This window comes from Gamsiella multidivaricata, assembly GCF_025024155.1.
Source record: "Gamsiella multidivaricata strain RSA 2152 chromosome Unknown BC939scaffold_12, whole genome shotgun sequence".
In the NCBI taxonomy this organism is placed as follows: domain Eukaryota; kingdom Fungi; phylum Mortierellomycota; class Mortierellomycetes; order Mortierellales; family Mortierellaceae; genus Gamsiella; species Gamsiella multidivaricata.
Window position 1 is genome coordinate 190,225 of NW_026251720.1, and position 22,868 is coordinate 213,092.

The 22,868-nt window shown below is 48.4% G+C and overlaps 10 protein-coding genes across 10 annotated transcripts; 5 read left to right on the forward strand and 5 right to left on the reverse strand.

Annotated features, from left to right (window-relative positions):
* Window positions 1-42: 42 nt before the first annotated feature.
* Window positions 43-618, forward strand: BC939DRAFT_474455 (uncharacterized protein; the record flags this gene model as incomplete). Its single annotated transcript, XM_051558422.1, has 3 exons — window positions 43-79; window positions 186-420; window positions 501-618. The coding sequence occupies 3 exons, from the start codon at window positions 43-45 to the stop codon at window positions 616-618; spliced, it is 390 nt and encodes a 129-aa protein (XP_051415284.1).
* Window positions 619-1,631: 1,013 nt separating this feature from the next.
* On the reverse strand, window positions 1,632-2,394 carry BC939DRAFT_393754 (transcription initiation factor TFIID 23-30kDa subunit-domain-containing protein; the record flags this gene model as incomplete). Its single annotated transcript, XM_051552108.1, has 4 exons — window positions 1,632-1,721; window positions 1,837-1,945; window positions 2,079-2,143; window positions 2,290-2,394. 4 exons carry the CDS (start codon window positions 2,392-2,394, stop codon window positions 1,632-1,634), a joined length of 369 nt encoding a protein of 122 aa, XP_051415285.1.
* A 1,038-nt stretch (window positions 2,395-3,432) lies between these two features.
* BC939DRAFT_442318 (RNA polymerase II transcription factor SIII subunit A-domain-containing protein) lies at window positions 3,433-6,024 on the forward strand. The gene is made up of 9 exons (XM_051554366.1): window positions 3,433-3,646; window positions 3,827-3,889; window positions 3,993-4,027; window positions 4,123-4,144; window positions 4,239-4,333; window positions 4,430-4,647; window positions 4,748-5,159; window positions 5,256-5,573; window positions 5,653-6,024. Exons 1-9 carry the CDS (start codon window positions 3,493-3,495, stop codon window positions 5,665-5,667), a joined length of 1,332 nt encoding a protein of 443 aa, XP_051415286.1. The 5' UTR covers window positions 3,433-3,492; the 3' UTR covers window positions 5,668-6,024.
* BC939DRAFT_442321 (uncharacterized protein) lies at window positions 6,025-6,883 on the reverse strand. The gene is made up of 2 exons (XM_051554367.1): window positions 6,754-6,883; window positions 6,025-6,635 (listed from the first exon to the last, which is right to left on the reverse strand). Exons 1-2 carry the CDS (start codon window positions 6,757-6,759, stop codon window positions 6,138-6,140), a joined length of 504 nt encoding a protein of 167 aa, XP_051415287.1. The 5' UTR covers window positions 6,760-6,883; the 3' UTR covers window positions 6,025-6,137.
* A 260-nt stretch (window positions 6,884-7,143) lies between these two features.
* BC939DRAFT_490547 (putative tryptophanyl-tRNA synthetase) lies at window positions 7,144-9,249 on the reverse strand (the record flags this gene model as incomplete). Its single annotated transcript, XM_051559455.1, has 7 exons — window positions 7,144-7,861; window positions 7,981-8,102; window positions 8,191-8,309; window positions 8,413-8,493; window positions 8,592-8,906; window positions 9,027-9,189; window positions 9,215-9,249. The coding sequence occupies 7 exons, from the start codon at window positions 9,247-9,249 to the stop codon at window positions 7,413-7,415; spliced, it is 1,284 nt and encodes a 427-aa protein (XP_051415288.1). The 3' UTR covers window positions 7,144-7,412.
* Window positions 8,963-10,056, forward strand: BC939DRAFT_38728 (uncharacterized protein). Its single transcript, XM_051551836.1, has 2 exons — window positions 8,963-9,545; window positions 9,637-10,056. The coding sequence occupies exons 1-2, from the start codon at window positions 9,262-9,264 to the stop codon at window positions 10,010-10,012; spliced, it is 660 nt and encodes a 219-aa protein (XP_051415289.1). The 5' UTR covers window positions 8,963-9,261; the 3' UTR covers window positions 10,013-10,056.
* Window positions 10,057-10,193: 137 nt separating this feature from the next.
* BC939DRAFT_38751 (MCM-domain-containing protein) lies at window positions 10,194-13,852 on the forward strand. The gene is made up of 9 exons (XM_051551843.1): window positions 10,194-10,277; window positions 10,373-10,575; window positions 10,673-10,842; window positions 10,954-11,036; window positions 11,144-11,544; window positions 11,646-11,988; window positions 12,097-12,288; window positions 12,406-13,095; window positions 13,224-13,852. Exons 1-9 carry the CDS (start codon window positions 10,275-10,277, stop codon window positions 13,800-13,802), a joined length of 2,664 nt encoding a protein of 887 aa, XP_051415290.1. The 5' UTR covers window positions 10,194-10,274; the 3' UTR covers window positions 13,803-13,852.
* Window positions 13,853-13,872: 20 nt separating this feature from the next.
* Window positions 13,873-16,912, reverse strand: BC939DRAFT_442326 (glycoside hydrolase superfamily). The gene is made up of 2 exons (XM_051554368.1): window positions 16,064-16,912; window positions 13,873-15,923 (listed from the first exon to the last, which is right to left on the reverse strand). Exons 1-2 carry the CDS (start codon window positions 16,787-16,789, stop codon window positions 13,902-13,904), a joined length of 2,748 nt encoding a protein of 915 aa, XP_051415291.1. The 5' UTR covers window positions 16,790-16,912; the 3' UTR covers window positions 13,873-13,901.
* A 510-nt stretch (window positions 16,913-17,422) lies between these two features.
* Window positions 17,423-18,740, reverse strand: BC939DRAFT_474463 (uncharacterized protein; the record flags this gene model as incomplete). The annotated part of the gene is made up of 2 exons (XM_051558423.1): window positions 17,423-18,192; window positions 18,314-18,740. The coding sequence occupies 2 exons, from the start codon at window positions 18,738-18,740 to the stop codon at window positions 17,423-17,425; spliced, it is 1,197 nt and encodes a 398-aa protein (XP_051415292.1).
* A 958-nt stretch (window positions 18,741-19,698) lies between these two features.
* Window positions 19,699-22,841, forward strand: BC939DRAFT_442329 (WD40-repeat-containing domain protein). Its single transcript, XM_051554369.1, has 13 exons — window positions 19,699-20,015; window positions 20,116-20,216; window positions 20,353-20,436; window positions 20,565-20,663; window positions 20,795-20,855; window positions 21,000-21,089; window positions 21,211-21,255; window positions 21,331-21,369; window positions 21,461-21,562; window positions 21,647-21,738; window positions 21,838-21,962; window positions 22,072-22,178; window positions 22,268-22,841. Exons 1-13 carry the CDS (start codon window positions 19,886-19,888, stop codon window positions 22,456-22,458), a joined length of 1,266 nt encoding a protein of 421 aa, XP_051415293.1. The 5' UTR covers window positions 19,699-19,885; the 3' UTR covers window positions 22,459-22,841.
* Window positions 22,842-22,868: the final 27 nt, after the last annotated feature.

Consider the following 22,868-nt stretch of genomic DNA (forward strand, 5'->3'; position numbering starts at 1 on the left):
GCCTCTACGGACTGGCTTTAGACAGCCTTGTCTGCTTTCAACATGACCGAGAGAATGTCTCATCAGAAAAAGACGCCTTGTAAGCGAAATATTAAGCGTCAATTTCGTATGATTCTTCATATTTATCCTTCCACTGTGTTCTAACATCATATACAGTGTTGCACTTTCTTGCACGTTGGACTTAGCTGGTCCGAAACTTCAAGACTATTTCGAGGAGGATATTTTAAAACGAGCCAGAGATTCGTGCTCAGTGCAGTGGTCTTCCACCGGTGAATTGACGACGATTCTAGAGCCCTTGTTCGCAATATTTCTTAAGAATAAGGACCCAAAGCATCTGAGAAAAGAGTTACTGAGGATGATGGCCAATCTCCATGAATTGGATTGTCTAGAATTTTGCATCTTGTCCGCACTTGACGCTATGTAAGCTTTTCTTTTCCTTTTCCTTTTTTTCTCTCGACGTTATAGCACTTGAACTAACGTTTTCTTTTAATCGATTGTAGCTGTGGCTTTATCATATCACCTGCGGTGAAGGAGGGTCTTCACGCCTTCTCAGAGGCAGACTATGTTTCTGTGTGGGAGAACCTGATCTCTATATGGCTCAATCAACAGTTTATATGAAGAGGTTTGTCAATTTACTCCGGGTCAGGTTAACTCAGCAGTGAACTATTGGCTCCTTGACTAATGGCGCTGTTGTTATTTTTTTAGTTGCCCGTCTTTTTTTATGCATTTGCTTTCTTACATTCTAATCCTTGCCTCTATTTTATCTATCTGTGTTTATTTAGTGGCGAGACAGTCTTGGTGTCTTCAAAGACGACCCAAGAAATACTGAATGCTGAGTTTTCTGACTTCGCCAATTTTGGCAGGAAGGTTGATTTAGTTTTCAAGAGCAGAGACGTGGAGCTTGTCAACTTTGAGTTTAAAGGCCATGGTGTTTCGGAAAGCTGCCTCCAAATTCAACATAAAAAGAATATCAGGCTCAATCGCGCAATCATAGAAGAGTTGAAAAACATAGGCATTATGAAGCCATCAGTTGTTTTTGGTGATTTCGAAGGTATGTGGTCTACTGAAACGTGAACTGATATTGTGATCGATAGCGGACGTCGAAAACGAATACAGGGACTAACCTTAGACAATTAAAATGTCCGGATTCAATTAGGGCTGACAGGTTGCTTTTTTTTACTAAGTCCATTTGAGGATGTCTTTACCTGTGGACTTGTGGAGGTGGCATCCATTCCTACGGATATAATTGAACTGGAGGACTTATTGAGAGATGGAGAATTACTTCGCGTACTAATAACTATCGCAGTAAGTTTCTGACTACAAAGACAATCATAATAACTCATGGATAAGATGCTATAACTGTAAAAATCTGATCTGAATTCAACTTAGAACTATATCAAGGACCTTGAGAATCAAGCAAAGCACGCCATAGTGGCCAGTGAACAAGAGCACAAGCGCAGAAAACTTGCTCGAGTATATGGTGCCGGAAGACCGTTCACACCTCCACGCCTTGAAAGAACATTTTCAAAATCTGTTTGGCTGTCCCCCTAGAATTGGTAGTCTAAGATGAGATAGTTTATTTATATTTTATTTTCCGTCTCTGGTGCGATGGTGAGTCGAGGTTAGCTAGTCTACATGAAATAATCCGGCTTCTTGACGTTGATGCCGTACTCTCCCAACGCGTCCGAGAGGTCTTCCATGGTCAGCACCGTCTTCTTTTCCTATTCAAAGAGTTAACGATCCAAAAGTGGCTGTCAGTTGCTGGAGCTCCATCAAAAAAATAAAATGAAATAAAAAAATAAAAACATCTAAACCCGAGGATTAGTCAAAAGATACCTTTCCAGGAGCGCGCTTCTGAGATTGCTGTCGCACTTTACAGTACTGGAACGCGTCCGTCGCTATATCCGAGACAAACTTTTGGGCCGCTAATGCCAACAATCGTTTACTGGAAAATAGGACATCGAAAAAAAAAAAAAAAAAAAAGCGCGTTAGCTTCTGTGGGCAACGATTATCCTTGGTATGACAAATAGTGATTGTAAGAACTTCTGACGCTTGGCAAGCATCTTCGTTTCCCTTACATTCGGACGTCGTCGCAATCGAATCCTGTTCTGCTAAGATAGTAGTCCGTCACTGCATCTGGGATCTATGTAAAAATAAAAATAAAAAAATATATACGAACGTGCGACAAAAGTAATAACAGACCATGGACTCAATATTAATTTCTCCTACGAAATGAAGGCCAATAAAAAATAAAAATATAAACGAAGCAGCAAGCTGTATGAAACGTACGATTGGGTTGTAGTTCTCCATCATGGGCAAGAACTCCGCGAGGGTACGATCCTTCCTGTTGAGTTCCTCCTCCTTTCTTGACTGCAGGGCCGCACCGACGGCCATGTTGTGCTGTGTGACCGACGGTGTTCCAACTCCTGTTCCCAGTACTGACGCTGGTGCTGATGTTGTAGGTACCTGCAATTGTTGTTGTTGCTGTTGAAGTTGAGCGAGACGCGCCTGGGCTTGGGCTTGCTTCTGGAGAAGAAGTAGTTGCTGCTCCTGATTGTATCGCTGGTGTGGGTCCGGTACTGTTGCTTGAGAGGTCGTCTGTGCCGTGCTCGCTGGTCCGGCTGCCTGTGCTGATGCTAGTGTTGCAAGAGATGGATCAGCGGGGTTGGCAGGAGATGGAGCAGAGGCAGCGATTGCTGGTGCAGCGCTGGTCTCGGTAGCAGGTGGAGGAGGTGTGGAGGTAGATACCACACCTGCCATGGGACTTGACACAAGTGCGGGCGTCGTAGGTCCAGGTCTGTGAGAAGGCGTCGATGGTGCAGAGGATAGTGGTGAAGATTGAGCATGCGGTTGCGCGGCAATAGAGACAGCGGGTGCTGGAGAAGAAGAGTCCTGAGGAGCGTGAGCGGGGGTCAGGTTCGAGGGGGTGTTCTGGCCGGAGGGGGTCATATTGACATCGGAGTCGGTCTGTCCACCCTGAGCAGCAGGGGTACTGGTGCCGCTGGCCTGCGAGAGACGAGGACTTTCCATGGCGGTGTCCTCAGCAGTGGTGTGGCTCGAGTTGGAGGAGCCTTCAGACATAATGATGGTTTTGAAAGTCTTGCGTGTGGAAGAGATTGATGTTGTGGGGGGTGAAAAAGGTTTTCTGTGATGCTTGACCCTTCTGTGAACAGCGTTCTCCTGAGCTTCCTAAAGGTATCTCTAGCGATGTCCCTGAAGGTGTTTCCTGAAAGTGTTTCCTGAAGGTGTTTCCTGAAGGTGTTCTTCAAGGCGTCCCTGCCGGCAAAAGTCTCGAGTGCAATGCTTGGTGGAGGCAAAAGATCCTTTCGTTTCGTGGTTCATTGGCAAGAGCTGAACAAGGTTTTGGCTGGCCATGATGTGGTGGCTTGCCAGTGCGTAGAGTATAAATTGGGGTCGCGGACATGGCCCGTTGCCGCTCTCTCCTCCCAATTTCTCGACCCGTACATATCCCCCTAGAGCCCTGGTCACAGGATGGCATTCAGCGGAACAGGACATAGGCTCGGCGATGGAGACCCAATAGTGCTCTCCGACACTGAAAGTGCTGCTCCTGTATCGACTAGTCATATAGGGACCATCCCGTCACTCAAAGATATTTGCCTCAGTACATTGGATCGCTACATCGACCGTAAGCTATCTCTATCGCTTCTCGATTCAAACGGGGGTTCTTTATTTGTCGTTGCACTTGGGACCAAATGACCGCGGAATTAAACAACGTTGGACTTTGATATGTACCATGTGCTTGACAAACGGTACTTCATTCCATCGAGCTGACTGTCTTCTACATTTTTTGTCCGATCGATATTAGTGCTGGAGGACATTGGAACGACACCATACTATCTAATCGAGAGCGTCCTTCGAAAGTGCAATGGTAAGAGCTCCAGTCGACCATTTCAAGGCAAGGAAGTTTTTGCAAGAGCGGTTTCAAACTCACAGATATGCCGCGTTTTTTTTTTTTTGGTTTGCTGGCGTAGTCAAGCAGCTGACGCGGATTGAATTGCATACGGAGGTGAGCAAATCTTCGAGGGGATTGTTCTTTCTCATGACTGTTCCTTGCTACAAGTGGCCTGATCTGATTTCATTGGTTTCTACTTTTTGATATAGGGGCTGAGCGAGTTGACAGACGGTAGGATAAAATGCGGGACGACCGAGGATGCGGTACTACACGCCAGTTTACTTCCTAGGGTATGCGGAACTCACCTATCGATTTTTCTTTTTAGAACTGTGGTATATACACGCCACGAATGACTTTGAAGACCTTCGGAAAGAAGCACGGCATTACAATCACAGTGGAGAATGGCGATCAAGATATCACGTACGATAACAGGTGCATACTGGACGTAATGGATTGTTCGCATGGACCATGCGCCTATAGCCTCTCATTCCCTTTGCCCTTCTTTCTCTGTATTAGGCCATGAAGCAGGAGGTTGAGGAGAGGTTTGAGCGCAGGAGGGCTCTACTTCGACAATCTTACTCGCAGATCGATAAAGTCAAGCAGGATAGACGTGTTATCATGGATCCGAACCTGCGATTGCCCAAGAAATCAACCAAGACCACACCTTCCTGGTCCACTGCAGCGCCCAAGAAGAAATCGCTCTTTGAGAAAGCAAGGACAGAGGCCAGAAAAATGTATAGTGGCAGGATACGATTGCGGATTAAATTCTTTGGACCGGTCAATATTATGAAAGACATTCTAACATTTGCCATGCTCTCATTTCGGTGATCAAAGCACACAAATGTACAACACAAGTCCATACCCACCGCCGCCCAGGACTAGAATTACAGGCTCCAGCAGCAGCAGCACCGGATCCCAGCCGGTTACGCGTCGTATCGTTGCTCCAACCTCAGTCTTTGCCAACAATAATACTCCGATTACTCTAGGCTCTGCCGCCTCACGGAACGATCCTACATTAATGGCGCATGGTCCCTCCACGTCGAATCCACCATCTGTAGCAACGCTAGCCAGTCGGACGAAACGATACTCTTACAAAACAAGGCCAGTGGTCTACACAGCGCTGTCAAGGTCCCTACCCTTACAGAATCCTGATGATTCCACATCTCCCACCATGAAAAGAGCACCCGTTGTCCATAATCCTATTACTCCCACTGCACCCGGAGCCATCGTAGATTTCTTCAAAGAGGTATAGTTCTAATACATCTTTGTTGAAACCAAGGAGACGATGGAAGGGCTGTGTCTCTAATATCTGCTTGTCGCGTTTTCTGTATGGCATGGAAAGATCAATCCAGCGCATAGATCCCCATCTTCACCTCCAGAACTGCCATCAAAGACAATTCAGATGCTGCGTGAGGACGCCGCCACAACTGTTCGATACGATTATCCTCAGGGCCACGCATACAGGAAGCCGCCAGACGGTGGTCCGCAGATGAAGAAAGCAAAGGTCGACGGCGACTACAGCTGGCTTGAAGATGATGACGACGTCAGAGACGATTATCAAGAGGACAAGCATCTCAAGTCGAAGGATCAGTCCCGCAGCAAGGACAGCAGTAAGACACCTGTGTCACTCGAGGAGGCTGGACGACGATTCTTTGAGAAGGTAGGCTCTGCACCAGCAAGTCTATTCAATTATGATTTTGCTCGCGTATTACATACTCATTGAATACCTTTGATTCTAGCTGATCGGTAAATGATCATAGACTGCATTTTCACTTATTCCAAGAGGCAGCGGAATCCAGGACTGCCATGCCGTGCCCATTGGCGTCGAGACTGCGACACTGCCCTTTTGGGGCTATTTCTGTCCTTGTGAACTACTGCCGTCCGCGTAAATGATGTCTGATCGAGACCACGCTCTTCAGCTCTTTCATGTGGTGACGCACCGCTGACAACAATGTCAAGCTGTTGCCGCTCGCCTGTCGTGCCAGTGTCAAGGGCAGTACCTTTGCAGCTTCCACATGATTAGGATACGTTCGTCACCATCCAGTAATTGCACCTGCGCAGATAGCGCCCCACATTTTGGCAATAAACGAATCATATGCTTTGCAGAAGAAATGTATTTGAGGGCGTTCTTTATTATCATTAGGCTTGATTTGTGTGAAAGTATTAAGGAAGCATGAGATGGGAAAAGAGACGCTTTTTTTTTGTTTTCGATTTTTTTTTATTTTTACTTTGGTATTGTTGGAGTGTAGGGGGGTGGTGGTACTGAAGGGACCTCAGAACCGTTCTCTGATGATCTTGGCGAGCCAATTTGCTCTGGCGGTACGGATGTGAATCCTTCAGATCCGTCCTGCGCAGGCCCAAAGTGCGATCCGTTTGTTGACACTGGTGAATGTGCCCGTGTGGACTCCTCCGGCATCGTATAGACGGAATGTGCTGGGGAGGATTGTCTCAGCGATGGTGGATAATATACAGAGTAGCTTACTATTGGTTGTGGATGAGCCAAAGAGCTCATTTGGGGCGCTCCTGTGGAGGGAAGGGGGTATTGGCAGACGTACAGACCAGTGCCGTTGTCGGGGACTTCGTCCAGTGGGGTGACTTGTTGCTGGGCGAGTCTTTCCTGGAGAACGACGGCTCTTCGTCTCCGGATACAGACGAATATGAAACCGAGAATGAGGAGGATGACAAGGACGATGACGATAGGTTTGGCCACATCTGTGTTGCTCTATAAGGAGGGGAGGAGAAGTGGACGTTAGTGGCTGTGTGTCTTGGGAGTTCGATGGCGCTCGATGTGGTGTTTGTACGCTGTCTGTACGCTGCTTGTGCGCTTTTTGTTTGCTTACCGCCATTTTCTATAGTAGTACAGTGGAGTGGAGTGGGAGAGGAGTGGATGGTTGTTGTTGTTGTGTGTAGGTGTGTGTGCGTTGTATGTGTTGTATGCGTTGTATGCGTTGTATGCGTTGTATGCGTTGTGTGCGTTGTGTGCGTTGTGTGCGACTGTTTGTTCACATAGATCTGGTCCGCGATAGAGAGGGGGAGACGTGGTCAAGGCACCCCTTTTATACGATATCGAGCATTACAAAATGAGCGCTTATCGTTGAGCCAATTCCACTCCGGGTAAATGAAACATCTGGCATCATCCGTGTAAGCTTACCAGAAATAGCCGGATTAGCCCTATGTCCCAAATGCGAGCACCGGCATCCCCATCGTCTACTGAGTGGCCGACGAAGGGGGAGGGAACAGGCACTCGATGCCAGCGCCGCGAATGATTCCCCGCTGCGCTCTTGACAGCCCCAGTGGTCGTACGGGGTCTGGCGCCAAAGGCCCGATCTGATTTGAAATGTGGGCACAGACCACATCGAAAAAACATTTTGCCACTAAAATCGACCATGCTCTCGATCCTGAGCTGAGTACAAATAAACAAGAACGCCTCCACAGGGCAGGCAGCTGTACCGCGAGCATGCGACTTTATACGAATTTGATTCACTACAAGGCGCTATGACTAGCAAAGCCCCATCAGGGTCTTGATCTCCTGCAGATTAGGGCGTGCAAGCTCTGAGGCTCTTTCTGCCCCATCTCTGAGCACTGACTGCACATACGCATCCTCTTTATCCAAACGGGCCATCTCCTCCTGAATGGGCTTTAGCGACGAGACCAAAACATCGACCAGTGCTTCCTTGAACACAGCACTCGATGACTCTGCATGTTCCTTCACAACATCCTCAACGCTCATGCGCTTCAGCGCTGCGTAAATCTCGATCAGGTTCGCGACCGCGGGTCTCTCGGTTCTGTCATAGGAAATACCGCGGACTGAGTCCGTTACAGCACGTTTGATCTTGGAGGAGATGACTTCAGGGGTATCGACAAGGTTGATCCGCGACTGGTCCGACTTGTCGGATTTCGACATCTTCTTGGAAGGATCCCGCAGCGACATCACCCTCTTTGCCTCCGCTAAAAAGTTTCGGGTATAAAAAAATCGCGCATAGGTTAAAGGTTAAACGTAAAAAGGACAAAAGTTAAAAAAGTTAAAAGTATTTTTCCAGATGCCGCCGCGCTTGATGCCGACATACTGATAATGGGCCGCGGAAGAGGGAAAAAGGGCTTATGGACGGTCTTGTTGAACGTAACGGCGATATCGCGAGCGAGCTCCAGATGCTGGATCTGATCCTCGCCCACTGGGATTTTGGTAGCCCTATCAAATAAAAAATTTATGCATGGCTATAATTTCCTTTCGTTCGGCCCCTAAACCCTGTTAATGATCCGCACTAAACTTAGTTTACTTGTATAAAAGGATATCCGATGCCATAAGAACTGGATACGCGAGGAGCCCCAGCTTTAATGCTGCTGTAGCACTGGCATCTTCAAGGCTCTGAACGCCCCTTGCAACACCGAGTTTTGCCTATATGCGATCCATTATTCAATGCGGTATTAGCCTTCCAGTATTTGTCCATGTTCACTAAACGGGTCTTCGTATCTGATATATCCAGCGATTCGGCACAAACCTTCCACTGTGTCATTCTGGTTAACCAGCCAACAGGTGTCATGCAGTTCAGTATCCATGTCAACTCCGAGTGTCCTGACACCTAATGTCGAACGACACAAGATATCTGAATGAAAAATTCCATGGATGCGATCATGAAAAACGACAGCACTATCAATCCAGATCAATTGTCGAACATACGCGAGATTGCTCAAAGAGGATGCACTTCTTTGGATCGATTCCGCAGGCCAGCAATGTGATGGCCATTTCACGCCGTTCCTTCCTGAGCTTTATGGGGTCCTGTGGCAGCGTGATGGCGTGAAGATCCACGATGCTGAAGAGCAGGGTTTCGTTGTCGAGATGCGCCTGTTCCTGAAGTGCGACCCAGTTTGAGATGGCACCGAGATAGTTGCCGAGGTGAGGCTGTCCTGTAGGCTGAATCCCGCTAAAGATAATGGGCTTTGTGGCCTTGGATTTCACATCCTTCTGCGTAGCGAAGGTACGAGTGTATTTCGGCTATTCCATGGAAACAAGAAATCCAAAAAAAAAAAAAAAAAAAAAAAAAATTAATACACTGATCGGTTCCTGAACATTCGCCATCAAGTTTTTGTCCAACAGATCAACAATGGTGCGCACCTTGCACAGTTCGCTACCCTGGAGTCTGCAAAGGACATTCCTTGCTGAGCTCAGTGATCTTGCAACGGGAGTCATTGCGATGAAGGTGTCGGTAAAGTCCAGTCGATTGGCAAGTTCCGGAAGCTGAACATCGAGAGCACGGAGCTTCAAAGGTGCATAGTGACTGTTCGCAGCTCCTTTTTTGTTACTGAGCCAGCGAGGCAAGGACGAACCAGAGCATCATCTTTACTACACCATGGCGACTTTGACAACCCTGGGATCAGCAACAGTAGGCGACGTACCGGAGACAGAGCAGACGTTCCAACCTTCTGACTTTTCATTCCTTTCTCAACTCCTTCACATTCTCCAAAAAGTCGAAACGGGCGAGGATCCACAAGAGATTGCGACGCTCGCGTCGAACCTGAAGACCAGTTTCAAAAAATGCCAGACGATCCTTGACCACCTCCCAGGAGCGGACCTATCGCCGGACGAACAATCAAGAATACTAGCAGAGGAAATGCAGGTTCTGGAAAAGAAGAGGTAAGTGCCGCTACTCTGCAACTTGTCTCGACAGCCGTTTTGAATCTGTGGTACTGACTACTGTCAACCTGTCATCGTTTGACGCATGCAGAACACAATTAGCAAGCTATCTGTCGTGGCAAGTCTTCCAGCATGATGCACTAGAGGCGGCAATTAAACAAGAACACAGTAATAATTCTCGAGAACCCAAGTTGTCGACACCAGAACCAATTGCGGACGCAGCGCCGGCATCAGCATCACTAGAAGTCGACAACACTTATGCTGAGCAGGAGGACGATCCCATGGGAGATAGCAACGAGGTTGAGGTTAAGGCTGAACAACTGGAATCGACGCCCTCCTTGACCCAAGACACGTCGTTCCTCTCGAACTCAAGCCAGAATACCGTACCATCGTCATCACAGCCTACAGGGCTGACGTTTCCCTTATCAGATATCAAGATGGAGGATCCACAGAATACGCCAATGTGAGGTGGTTGTTGAGTACCAGCGAAATAAAGGTGTATACTATAGTCTAAAATGGAGTGTGCATGTGCTGAGCAATGCCCCCCTCGTAAACGCGTCTCATGTTGGTGGCCAAACAATGACAAGCCACTTTCATTTACCCTTTCAGGCAACTGCGTGCTCAGGCACACGTCCCTTTTCTGTTTTTGTTTTCTCGGCGACTTGTCTCGTTCTTCTTTGTCCGTCCCCTCTGCCCCTCTTTCATTCATCTCAATAGCTAACAGCAACCATGGTCAGTCTCATTCGCTTCTCCTTTTCCCGCACTGCAGCAGTGGATATCACGCACGAGCTGACTTTTCCTCACTCCGTATGCTTTCCTTTCTTTAGGCTGATCGCAAGCGCCAGCGAGATGACAACGATGTCACCACACCCGTGTGGAACCCCAGCAGTTCGCCTATCCTTGGCTCGTCGCCACCACTCCCCTCCTCAGACCCCGAGGACAACGGCGTTGTGGATAACGAGCTGATCTCTGATATCGAGAACGAGCTGGAGGGCGAGGGCGAAGACCTTTATGGATCTGACATGGAAAAGTAAGGCGCATAGCTCTAAGCACTTGTGTCAGCCTGCTTAATGCAAAGGATATCACCCATCGGTTCCTAACCACTCGGTTTCAACATCGGCTTACAGCGACTATGTACAGAACGTGCGATTGGACAATTATGATCCAGATGATCTCGACGACGAGGAGTTCGAGCGTATGGATCCTGCGGACCGCGCAAGAGTCGAGGCGCTTTTGGCCAGACGAGATGCAGAGCGCGCAAGGGCAGCTGGAAGAATTCCCGAGGCTTTCTTGGATGGTATTGTTGCAGGATGAATCTGAAAGACGCACCTTTTTTAATTCAGAGGTACTGTTGTGAAGCAACTGTTTGACTGACGCGTCTTTTATATTCTTTTTCATTCGCTACTAGACGACACGGATTTGGCAAACATCGTTCACCGCAGACGACGTGTCCATGAGCAGGATCTCATGGAGGACGATCTAGAGGACATGGTAAGCATATTATGCTAAAGGATAGGATCGGATCCTTGTCCAGCTGGTGCCGTTGTATGTCCCCACAGAAATGGCCACTGACAGAAACGCATCTTTCTACCTCCTAGTCCAATGTGATCCTGGATCCTGAGCAACTGAGCGATCACAAGGGCATGCCGATCTCAGAGTGGGTTACAAAGGAGTTAACGCGTCGCACCATCATGGCAGAGTTCAGGAGATTCTTGCTGGAGTTTGTTGACCCCAACGGAGAGTCAGTGTACGGTCCTCTCATTCGAATTCTTGGACAGGCTAACAAAGAAAGTCTGGAAGTCAACTACCGCCATCTCTCGGACGCGAAGCCCACGCTCGCCTACTTTGTTGTGAATGCGCCCCAGGAGGTTCTGAAGATGTTTGATTCTATTGCGTTCGAGGTCGTCCAAATGGAATACCCAGATTATGGGCGCATTCATTCCGAGATTCACGTCCGTATTACCGACCTTCCTATTATCTCGACCCTCCGCGACCTTCGGTATGTCAATATAGCCATGCTCTCATGCACGACGATCGATTGCATTTGTGCAAACCATGAGTATTAATTAATCATTTCATGTTGTCGCGACGCCATTATAGCCAAGTCAACTTGAACTGCTTGGTGCAGGTAACAGGAGTGGTGACGAGAAGAACGGGCGTCTTTCCTCAGCTCAAATACGTCAAGTACGACTGTGTGAAGTGTGGTGCCACTCTTGGACCTTTTTACCAGGACTCACAGACTGAGATTTCGATTGGAAGCTGTACATCGTGCCCATCCAAGGGTCCCTTTGCAGTTAACTCGGAGCAGACTATCTACCGCAATTATCAGAAAATGACGCTACAGGAGTCCCCAGGCACCGTCCCCGCGGGTCGTCTTCCCCGTCATCGTGAAGTCATCTTGCTGTGGGACCTTATCGACAGTGCAAAGCCAGGAGAGGAAGTTGTATGTACTTGTTTGAAGTGGCTTGCTATTGTCCTCAGTCTCGTCGATTGATTGAGAGTGCAGCTTTTCACCATCGTGCTGCATTTATCTCATTCACGCAATAATTAGGAAATCACGGGCGTTTACAGGAATAACTTTGATATTGCACTGAACTCAGCCAACGGATTCCCAGTCTTCGCTACTATTTTGGAGGCCAACTATGTGAACAAGAAGCAGGATGTCTTTGCCAGTTTCAAGTTGACTGAGGATGACCGTAAGGAGATTCTCCGCCTCGCAAAGGACGAGAATATCGGAAAGAGAGTATGCACCTATTTTTTATTCGGCTTGGCCAAATGTCTTTTTTTCATTTTTTTTTTTTTTTTTTTGGGTGGATGAATCGGCTCTTCTAATACTTTGCTCAATTTTATTATTCTACAGATTATCAAGAGCATTGCGCCTTCGATTTATGGACACGAGGATATCAAGACGGCCATTGCTTTGACCCTATTTGGTGGTGTGCCCAAGGACCCGCAGGGAAAGCATCGTCTTCGTGGAGATATCAATGTGTTGATGATGGGAGACCCAGGAACGGCCAAGTCGCAGTTCTTGAAGTACGTGGAAAAGACCGCCCACAGGGCGGTGTTCACAACGGGTCAGGGCGCATCCGCTGTGGGTTTGACGGCCTCTGTCAGGAAGGATCCCATCACACGCGAGTGGACACTGGAAGGAGGAGCTCTTGTACTGGCTGACAAGGGAGTGTGTTTGATCGACGAGTTTGACAAGATGAACGATGCGGATCGTACGAGTATTCACGAGGCAATGGAGCAGCAGAGTATTTCGATCTCGAAGGCCGGTATTGTCACAACATTGCAGGCGCGGTGCTCTATCCTGGCAGCTGCTAACCCTATCCGCGGACGATACAACCCTGCGGTGACGTTCTCGGAGAACGTGGAGTTGACGGAGCCGATTCTTTCGCGTTTTGATATTCTTTGCGTGGTCAAGGATACGGTGGATCCGACGGTGGATGAGCGACTTGCTAACTTTGTGCTGAATTCTCATCTCCGGAGCCATCCCCAATACTCGCCAGAGCAGGATCAACTCAACCTATCGGAGCAAATCGATGCCGATGTAAGTGTCTTCATTTTTATTCATTTGGCCCCACTGAAAAAAAAAAAAAAAAAAAAAAAAAAAACCTTGGAGGCGTTCTAAAAGCAATACTAGTGCGCTAACGCCCTGTTCCGTTGTTATGTTTACAGATTATCCCACAAGATATGTTGCGTAAATATATTATGTATGCTCGCGACAGGATCCATCCCAAAATCCACCGAATGGACCAGGACAAGATTGCTCGTCTGTATGCAGATCTCCGCCGCGAGTCACTGGCTGGAGGATCTATTCCGATCACGGTCCGCCACCTGGAGTCGATGATCCGAATGTCGGAGGCGAACGCAAAGATGCACCTGCGCGAGTATGCGCGATCAGACGATATTGATATGGCGATCCGGGTGATGCTCGAGTCCTTCTTCAGCGCGCAAAAGTTCTCGGTGATGCGGAGCCTGAAGAGGGCGTTTAACAAGTATCTGACGTTTGCGAAGGATAGCGACGAGTTGTTGTTCTCGGTCTTGAATGATATCCTGAGGGAGCATTTGAGGTTCAATCAGATCAAGAACCCGAGGACGGTGGTGAAGTCGATTACGATTGAGTTGGTGGAGTTGAAGGATCGGGCGACGGCACTGGACATTCATGATATCCAGCCGTTCCTGACGAGCCAGTTGTTTACGTCGAGTGGGTACCGGTTTGATGCGTCGAGAGGTGTTATTGAGAGACACTTTTAATTTATGTCATCGCTTTCAAGCATGGCATGGCATCCTTTTGCGATAAAATAAAAACATGTAATATTGAACATTGGGCTTTTTTTTTTACTGATGTTTTTGTTAAGAGGATGGAGATACGGGGAGAGAACAGCTGGCGACGTTGATGCCAGAGCCACGAAGAATATTTGGATGAAGCTGCAGTGATTGGCCATTGAGTGTCATATTCTTCACAAGACCATCTTTGTCTTTGTCTTTGTCTTCTTCCTTTGGTAAAGACTTCCACGCAACCCAGACGGTGATGGTCTTTTCGAAATAGGACGGCCGAAACGCGACGGTGAGCTGGTGCTGGAGCTTCGCATGACGTTCGAAGCGTTCGATCTCGGTCGTGGGAAGAATATGTCCACCTGTGCCGCTGGTTGCCAAAAGGTACACAGGTTCTTGAATGGAAATGGTCTCGAGTGCAGCGGAGCTGTATCCGGCGCGTACCAGAGATGCAGCCGGACCACATGGACGACCTAAAGAATCCACGACGCGGAGGAACACACATGTCTCGTGGGGCTGGATCATGTACGCTGAAGCAGATGAACCAAATTGTCCGGGTTGTGGTTGGAAATAGACGGACCTTGCGTGTGCTTGTGCTTGTGATGAAGGTCGTGCGTCGGCTGCATCGACTGCGTCTTTTGGCTTGGGAGAAAGAGAGTCTTGTTCCTTGGCAACGATCCGTTCGATGATACTCAGATGGACATGTTGTTTGCGTGAGGATAGGTTCGCGACGATGATGAACGTCCGGTCGTGGTCGCTACTGCGGGACTGAACCTGGATCATATAGAAATTCTTCTGGTCCGAAACCGGCTGCAGCACCCTCACAATCTCAAATGGCGGCAAGGGTGTATCAGGCGTGGAGGGCCACGGAAAGAAGGCACCGAGGGCCTCACGCTGATCTGGTGACATCCTCGCGATTTCAAACGGATCCGAACAAAAGACGAGGTGTCCCAACAAGTGATTCAGAAGCATCAGTGTTCGCCTCTCAACCGAGCTCAGACCCATCTTCCAATCCCTCAGGAAGAACACGTCCGGGTCGTTCCCAAAGAACCTCCCAGACATCGCCCACCGTGAAAGTGTCGAGGTCAACGAGTTGAAGCAAGAGATATACTCTCGATCATGAAAATATCGTTGCATCGTATCCCAGGCCGCACCCACATCGCAACCGATTCGACAATAGTCAACGAGCATAAAACTGGCTCCTAAGGGAACGCCGCATCCGAGAAGGATGATGTCGGGCCCGGCCCAGGTCCGGATCATCTGCATGGCCTCCCACATGAGCTGGCCGCGAGACTTGCCGTTCCGGGGGAGGAGAGCTGCCGCAAAGAGAAAGTCGAGCTTGAGCATCTTGAAGCCCCATTCTTGAGTCACCACACGGAAGATGTTGGCTAGGTGGGTCTGGACGGTTGGGTTCTCGAGGTCGAGAGCAAACGCACCGGCGCCGAAAGCTGGATGCGCCAACATCAGGTCAGAGGGGTTCGGTCGTGCGTGGGTGTCATTGTTGTCGAGCACAGGACAGCAGCAGCAGAGCCCCTGTCGATGCTGTCCCTCGTCAACGTTGGAGTTCTGACCACCCTCAAACGCATGTTTTCCGGTAGCAGGTTTCTGAACAAACCAGTCCGGATGGTCCCTGACAACGTTCGCCTTTTTTGAGGCCAAGAACGGTGCCATCCATAGCCCCGGAACCAAGCCCTTGTTTCGGATCTCCTCTGCGATAAACGGCATTCCCCTCGGGAATTTGTGTCTGTCGACATCCAACCAGTCGCCGACGATCGTGTAGCCGTCATCGATCTGAAAGACCTTTGCGGGCCAACCTTCCCCTCGCTGAATGTCATTGTCGGTAATGTGTGAGGAGGGTCTGGCACGGCCGGATCCAGAGAAATGATGTAGGTTCTCGAGGATGATATGCTCGTTGATGTTTTCGTAATGCAGGTACCAGGAGGTCCAACCGGAGAGTTGATGCTGAGTCGAGGACTGAATAAAGCGACGGTCGGCGTGGATTGAGCCCCAGGCAGAGGCATAGGTGTCCCAGACGGTGGTGTCCTTGTCGTCCCATGTGAACAGTGTTCGTAGGACCAGTTTGTCCTTGCTTGACCGTAGCTGATTTTTTTTTTTTTTCCAATCCGGAAGAAGCAAAAGAAGCAAAGTGGGTTGGTATATGGCTAAAAATCAAAAAAAAAAGCGTAGCTTTGGTGGTTCGAGTAGTCGCCGGCTACTTTACTACTTTTTTTTTTTTTTACCTGCTTGCCGACACAATCCTGAGAGACCGCGAACTTGTTCAGATTGAAGTCCATCAAGAAATACGTATACCCACCATCCTCGGACAAACCTCCACACAGCACCACCTCCTCCGGCCTCCCTCCCTCTTTTCCTCCTCCACCTCCCTCAACACACTTATCCCGGATGATGGTGACAAGATTCGAATGCACCTTGCCTTTCACCCCTGGATATTCGTAAATATGCATATCCGAGGCCAGCCCCAGATGAGTCAACTCGTTATAGAACCAGTTTGGTTTCTGGAAGACGGACCCGTCATCAGCTCCCGCGTAGCTCGTACTCCAGGATTGGTATCCGTTCGCGAGGAGGGTTTTTCCGGAAAGAATGAGGTCCGTGCTTGCGCAGAAGGACTCTAGAGAGATACAGAATGCTGGATCCGAGGAGGGAGAAGAGGGAGAAGTTGGAGTGAAGGATAGTTCAAGGGTGCGGATACAGGCGTTGGATGAAGAGGAAGGGAGCAGGGCGAGGGAGCTAGTGAGCGTGAGATGGAGGTTTGGGGAGGTGTCGGGAGGAATAAGGTCGATGGTATGGCGGTCGTTTGGATTGAGGGTGATGGTTTGGTTGAAGCGGTGTGGGGCATGGGTGCCTTTGAGTGTGAAGACGGTTTCGATGTGAAGTGGATGCTGTGATAGAGCCTCGTAGATGTCCCTGGAGGATTGGTGGCCATTGTCGTGAGTGGTATCTGACATGGCAGTGAAGAAGGGCGCAGGCTGTTGAAGGAGGAACAAGTGCGGTGGAACGGGAATGGTGGAGAGGAGGAATGAGGGGAAAAAAAATGACAAATGATGAATGGAGAGAATAGGAAAGTGTGGGGATGTCGCATGGTCGCGTTTATTTGTGTTACGCGCCTTTTTTTTTTCTTTTTGTTCCTGAACGTCGTTGTGGAGACTCACTTGCGGCATGGTCTAAAGACGACTTTAACGCATGCACCCATATGAAGAACGTCGCCACTCCCTGATGAACCTGCTACTTTTTATTAAGTGCTCATGAGAAATATATCACCCACGAAAGACGAAAGAAGCAATGAAGAACAAACATCTTTGTCTATGACTTGACTACAAGAGGAAGAGGGGAACGAGCTTCCTCTTGCAGAAAAATAAAAAGGAAGCATCTGCAGATTACTACACAGCTATCAGGAGGAAACAAAACGCTGTGGAGCAAAATGTTATACCTCCAACTCCAATCCTGTCTGGTCAAAGGAAACCAAGACAACATCAAAGGCACAGAATAAGAAAAAAAGAAAAGAAAAGAAAAGAAATGTCTAGATCAAGGGACTCAACCAGAAGGAAAAGACGCACTCGGACTTGGACCTCGCAGGTTTTTTAAACCATGGTAGACTCGTCCTTGCCATCAGGCTGCACCTTAGCATCCGTATCGATGTCGTCCGCGAGTCTCTTCCTGAACTTTGGCTCAGGAGCGGGATAGATATTATAGATGATGATTCCGAGAATGATCAACACATACGCGATCGGGTACAGTTTGTTGATCGTCGCATTGAACAGAAACAATCCAAACAGTAGCCCATAGAAATCGCTCGTCAACAGACTCAGGTTAAAGAACGTGGCCGAGCTCAACCTAAAGAGGAGCGGCGAGACCGAGTACATCATGAACATCGCAATGTCGAACCCAATAATGTACCCAACCACCGAAGGTGTCCAATTCACGGTCTGCAACTCGTGTCTCTCCAGAATCGCGAGCTGGATCCCGTTAATGATCGTGCCCCAGAAACCGAGTTGACCGACGACTTCGTACATGGGCTTTTGGCGGACGAGGTATTCCTGGCCGACGTTGGAGAAGGCGTAGAGACTCGCGCCGATGATACAGAAGATGTCGCCCTTGATGTAATCCGAACCAGGGAAGTTCTTGCCGGCCTCCATGTCGGACCAGATGAGGAAGCCCATGCCGACCATGGCGATGAAGACGCCGAGGTAGTGCCAGCGGACGAAGCGCATCTTGAGGAAGAAGACCGAGAGGAGGACGACACAGGGGATGGTCCAGGCGTCGAGGAGCATGGCGGAGAGCAGGGAGGTGTAGTTATAGGCCTTCACCACAAAGTAATTACCCTCCACATCAATCAGTGCGAATAGGATATCTAAGGGAAGGTGCATTGAACACCAAAAAAAAAAAAAAAAAAAAAACCGAGACCGTTAAGAAACGCATTCTCAGAAACAGGTTTCACGTCCACTAGCTAAGAAAAGAACGCGCAGACTTACAGTAGTGGGATCTGCGCCTGATGATCTCGAGCCATCCTCGGAAGCCCTCCTTGTAGATCGTGATACTGGTGTAGACCACGCCCAGAACCAGGTAGTTCAGGAACGACTGTGTCGTCGGAATCGAGACCGGGTTATCTCCCTGAGCCAGTTCTGTGGTAAGAATCGTCGTCGCGGTGATGCACAGCGACAGGAACTGTCCCAGGAGCAAGATCACCAAGAACTTTCGCGAGAACAGGTTCGAGAAACTCTTTCTCCAGGCTGCTGGCTCTGCTGGTGCTGTTGCATTAGCAGTAGTAGCAGCAACAGCAGCAGCAGGAGAAGATGAGGACAGGTCGGTGTTCTCTCGGTGGTACGTCCTCTCCTGGTCCTCCTGGTCGAGTTCTGTCTTCTCGCCTGTGAAGTTGTATTCGGTCTTTTGAGTAGACATTTTTTTATTTTTTAGCGAATCTTTTTTTTTATATTTTTCTTGTGGATGATGGTGATTGATGAGTTGTTGAGGATGTGTGTTCCTTGTGTGCCGAGTAGTGATCTGGGATGCAGAACTTTGACGTGGATGAGTGTTCAGTTGTCGTCTTTTAGGTGGAGGAGGGGTGAAAAGACGGAAAGCGGCCCATCGGATCCAAGAATCGAATCCGTCCTTCTTTTATAGACATTCCTCCCTGGAGCTCCATCACCTGCTTCTCCTCTCCTGTTCTGCTGCTGTTGTTGTTGTTCTTGTTGTTGCTAGTTGCTTTTTCAGTTTAGCTTTTTTTGCATGCGGGCGGAGTGCAGTCTGCGCTGTTTTTAGGTTGTGTTTGCATGTTGATGCTCTGCTTTTTTCTTCGTCCATTTGCTAAAATGGCGGCGTAGGGGGACCAGACCCTGCGGAGTAGTCTAGCTTTACTCCCATGTCGGTTGAATCTAGCCTACCGTACTGCAGTCCAGGCTATGGGGCCACACAACAACGGCTGCAACCGTCCATCGGAAACTGAGCAAGGGGCATGTCTCCATCTCCCAATGGCTGCTGACATGAACGAGCGCGCACGGGGAGTAAACATCGAGCGATACGCGAGGCCCTCCGAAAGAGATGGTCCACATCTCATCTCTTTTTTTTTTTTTTTTGTGTATGCGCTGAAGTAAACTCACGAGCAAAACACGACAAGCCTTTCGTCCACTTTCCTATTGCACTCACAGTCTGGTCCACAGAGTGCACTCTAAGGGAGCCATGCAGGAGCAGTTGCTGTCTGTCTGCTCACAAAAAAACCCAATGCCCTAGAACCGACCTGGGGGGCCCTCTTCTCCCAAAGTCTAACTTGAAAGTTGCTCCGCCCACCAGTTTACCCGATCTAATTCGTGTTGGACCCTTAAGCAGACCACGAAAGAAATAAAATGAAAACGCGTTTCCGCAGTCCACGCAAGCACTGCAGACGCACAGAGCACATGTCATTCTCACGAGAAAGAGTGTCTCGTTCATTCCAGCATACATAACACAGTGCCCACTCGGACTCGATTGGATCCCTTCAACAACCAAACAGGACTCATTCCAACAACAACCCTCGAATTCCCTTTTACTTTATTTATTTTTTTTGGCTCATGGGCATCGAAGGAATTCCTCCAACGGCACTTGTGCAGGTGACCGTGCAGGCTGACTGGACCGACGTCGTCGCCGAAGTCCTGCGACTGAACAGCACGGGCACCTTCTGGATCTCTTGCTATAAGCGAGGCACGTGTATATAGTCATGGGTCGTTGCCAAAGTTATCCGTTGATTCAATAATGAATGGCCTTTTGTGCTAATATCTGGATATGATATATTGATGGATAGGATCACCATCGATTCATGGGGCTGCAAAGGTGTCGGTGGTAGACGAGCGCAAGATCCAATTTTCAGGACACGACGGAATTATTCTGGAGGGTATTACAAACGTATGTCAGGGGGAGGGATGAGAGGGATGGAGAGAGGGACTGTATCAACCTCGTACCTACCTGTCAAATGAGTTTTTTCTATTACTATTTTGCAACGATGCTGACTCGAGAATCAAAATGGCACTGGATTTGGTAGTACTCATTCAAGGTCAAGGTTCCAGAGTATGACAACGTGGAAGTCCAAGTCTACGGAACCGGTAGGAGAACCGATATTCCAAAGGTATGCATACATTCATTTCATTACCGGTACATCGTGGCAAAGACTTGCGACCATAGGGACTAACAAAGAAATTTTGATCCGCTCATTTTTTTTTTTGTTGCTTCGCTTTGTTGCTGCTGCTGCCGTAGCTCTCATGTTTAGATGTATCGCCCGAGGGGGCACTGTTTGTGATGGGATCTGAGGATGGGACTCTCAGGATCGGAGAGACCGAGACCGGGCGGTTGATTGTAAAGAGTCGAATTTGAATACGGATTGCTCTTCATTCAAAAAACGTGTACGCGTTCTTCCTTTTACGCACTCGCTAACTTGACGCCTTGTTATTATTATTTTTCTTTTGATGATTAACCGATGTGGATAGCAAGAGTTGAAGGGCCATTTTCAATATGCCAACACCTGTCGGTTCTTTCCTTCAGGACAAGGTACGAGTCGAGGATGGCTTGGCGCTTTTTCGTTAGGCGTATTTATATTGTGTGTGCAGAGATGGGACGGATGAGAGAATGTGATTTTTTTTATTATAGATCCTAACATAAGCCGTTTCTTTTCTTTTCTTGGAATTTGAACAGTGGTTCTGAGTGGGGGTGGTGATTTCCTGTTGAAGGTTTGGTCCGCATTGGATGGAAGCTGCCCCGTTACCATGAAAGGGCATACCAAGCGTAAGTGATATAGGCACGGCCCTTATTTTTTTTTTTTTTTTTTTTTTTAGTTCTCGCGTTAACCCAGTAAGTTGTACTGATTCTGCCTTTTGAATGTTCTCTTGCTTTTGGTTTAAATTAGTCATTTCTGATACTGCGATCATCGACCGTGGCCGCAATGTTTTATGTACGTTCAGATGGAATATCCTTTTGGAATTTGCGATTGTAAGCGCTTTCTGACAGATGGTGGTCCATGTTCTAGCATCATCGAATGACGGAACTGTCAAACTGTGGGAAGTTGGTACGTTGGTGTTCTCGGTTCATCGCGTCCTGAAAAAGAAAAGAATAAAATACACGTCCATGTTTCTAACCGATTTCTGTATCTAACTCAGCATCTGGAACGACAATCAGGACTTTGTTGCAGCGTGAAGCGAAGGTGAACGCAATTGCAGTCGACAGTTGGGAGACGCCTCTCGCGACGACACTTCCTTTGGGTATGTCGAGTTCATTCAAGGATGGACAATCCGGTTTCTCCTTTCTTCGTGATTTATTACTGATGTGGCCCTGTTCATTACTAGATCCAAGGGAAGTAGGAACGGAAGGAAAGCTGGTAATTGCAGCCTCAGAGAATGGCATGCTGTATGGTTTGGATGTTCGAGCCTCAGAAGAGGTAAGTTAAGAGAGAAGTCTCTTTTTCTCCGTCTATTGCGTGGCCTCCATTCGCAATATGACCTGCACTCACTCACGTTTGTTACTGTACTATCTATAGGCTTTTCAATGGAAATCGTTCAATAAGGCACCGGTACGCTCGTGTCTGTTCTCGGCAGAGCATTCGCTGATCGTCACAGGAACCTCCGAGGGAGTCGTTGAAGTCTTTGATATCCGGCAGTCCGAGTAAGTGTGCAAAAAACTCCATGGCACGCTTTTGTTTTGCTGTCGATTGGTTTGTGCGCTATAATATGGCTAATCACGATGAACGATGGTGTTTGTTTGTTTCGAATAGACAAGTGCTGAGCAGATTTCAACGCGGAAGTGCTGGTATTTCCAGCCTTGCATTGAGTGCACCAAAAGACAGCGTGGGTCAAGGACCACATCTCCTTGTTGGCTGTGGTAAGTCTTGCTACTTTTCTTCCAAGATGTTCCTTGTCCTGGTGAATTTACTGTGCCACTGACAGATGATTTTCACACCACACAAATAGATGACAGCGGATTGTATGAGACAAAGTCATTGCGGGATCCTAGGATTGAGATCGAACGTGAATATGTCGGGTATGATCTGGATGGCCCTGCACATATACGTGTGGTAGCAGGAGGACATGGAGTGGTGGCGATCTCGAAGGAAGGAGGGCTGTTGCGGTTCTCTGGGAACCTTGGTCTGAGCTCGACATGAGAAAATCAGGGTGAAGGATGCATAGCATCGTCTAACTATGCGGGACGACGACCCGTCGGTAGATTTCGACAAAAATAAAGGGGTGAGGATGGGGAAACGGAATGGAAACGCAGGTCGACAGTTGTTTTACAGTTGGAAAAAGGAACTGAAGAAGAAACGATATGCACGCTCATGTGGTGCTTGTGCTGCTCCTTTTTCCCCATCTGTCGCCTGCTGTATTTTCTGCATCTTCTGAAATCCGGCCTAATTCTGTTTCCGTGCGTAGATGCAGAAGAGAAAGAAAAGACGAGGGAGAGAGCATGAGCCAGCCAGCCACGCTGCTCTCAATTCCCACATGCATCTGATGACGATGTGTGGGCCCTTTTTTTTTTTTTTTTTTTTTTGGGTTCTTTTCAGGGGCAGTGCTGGGC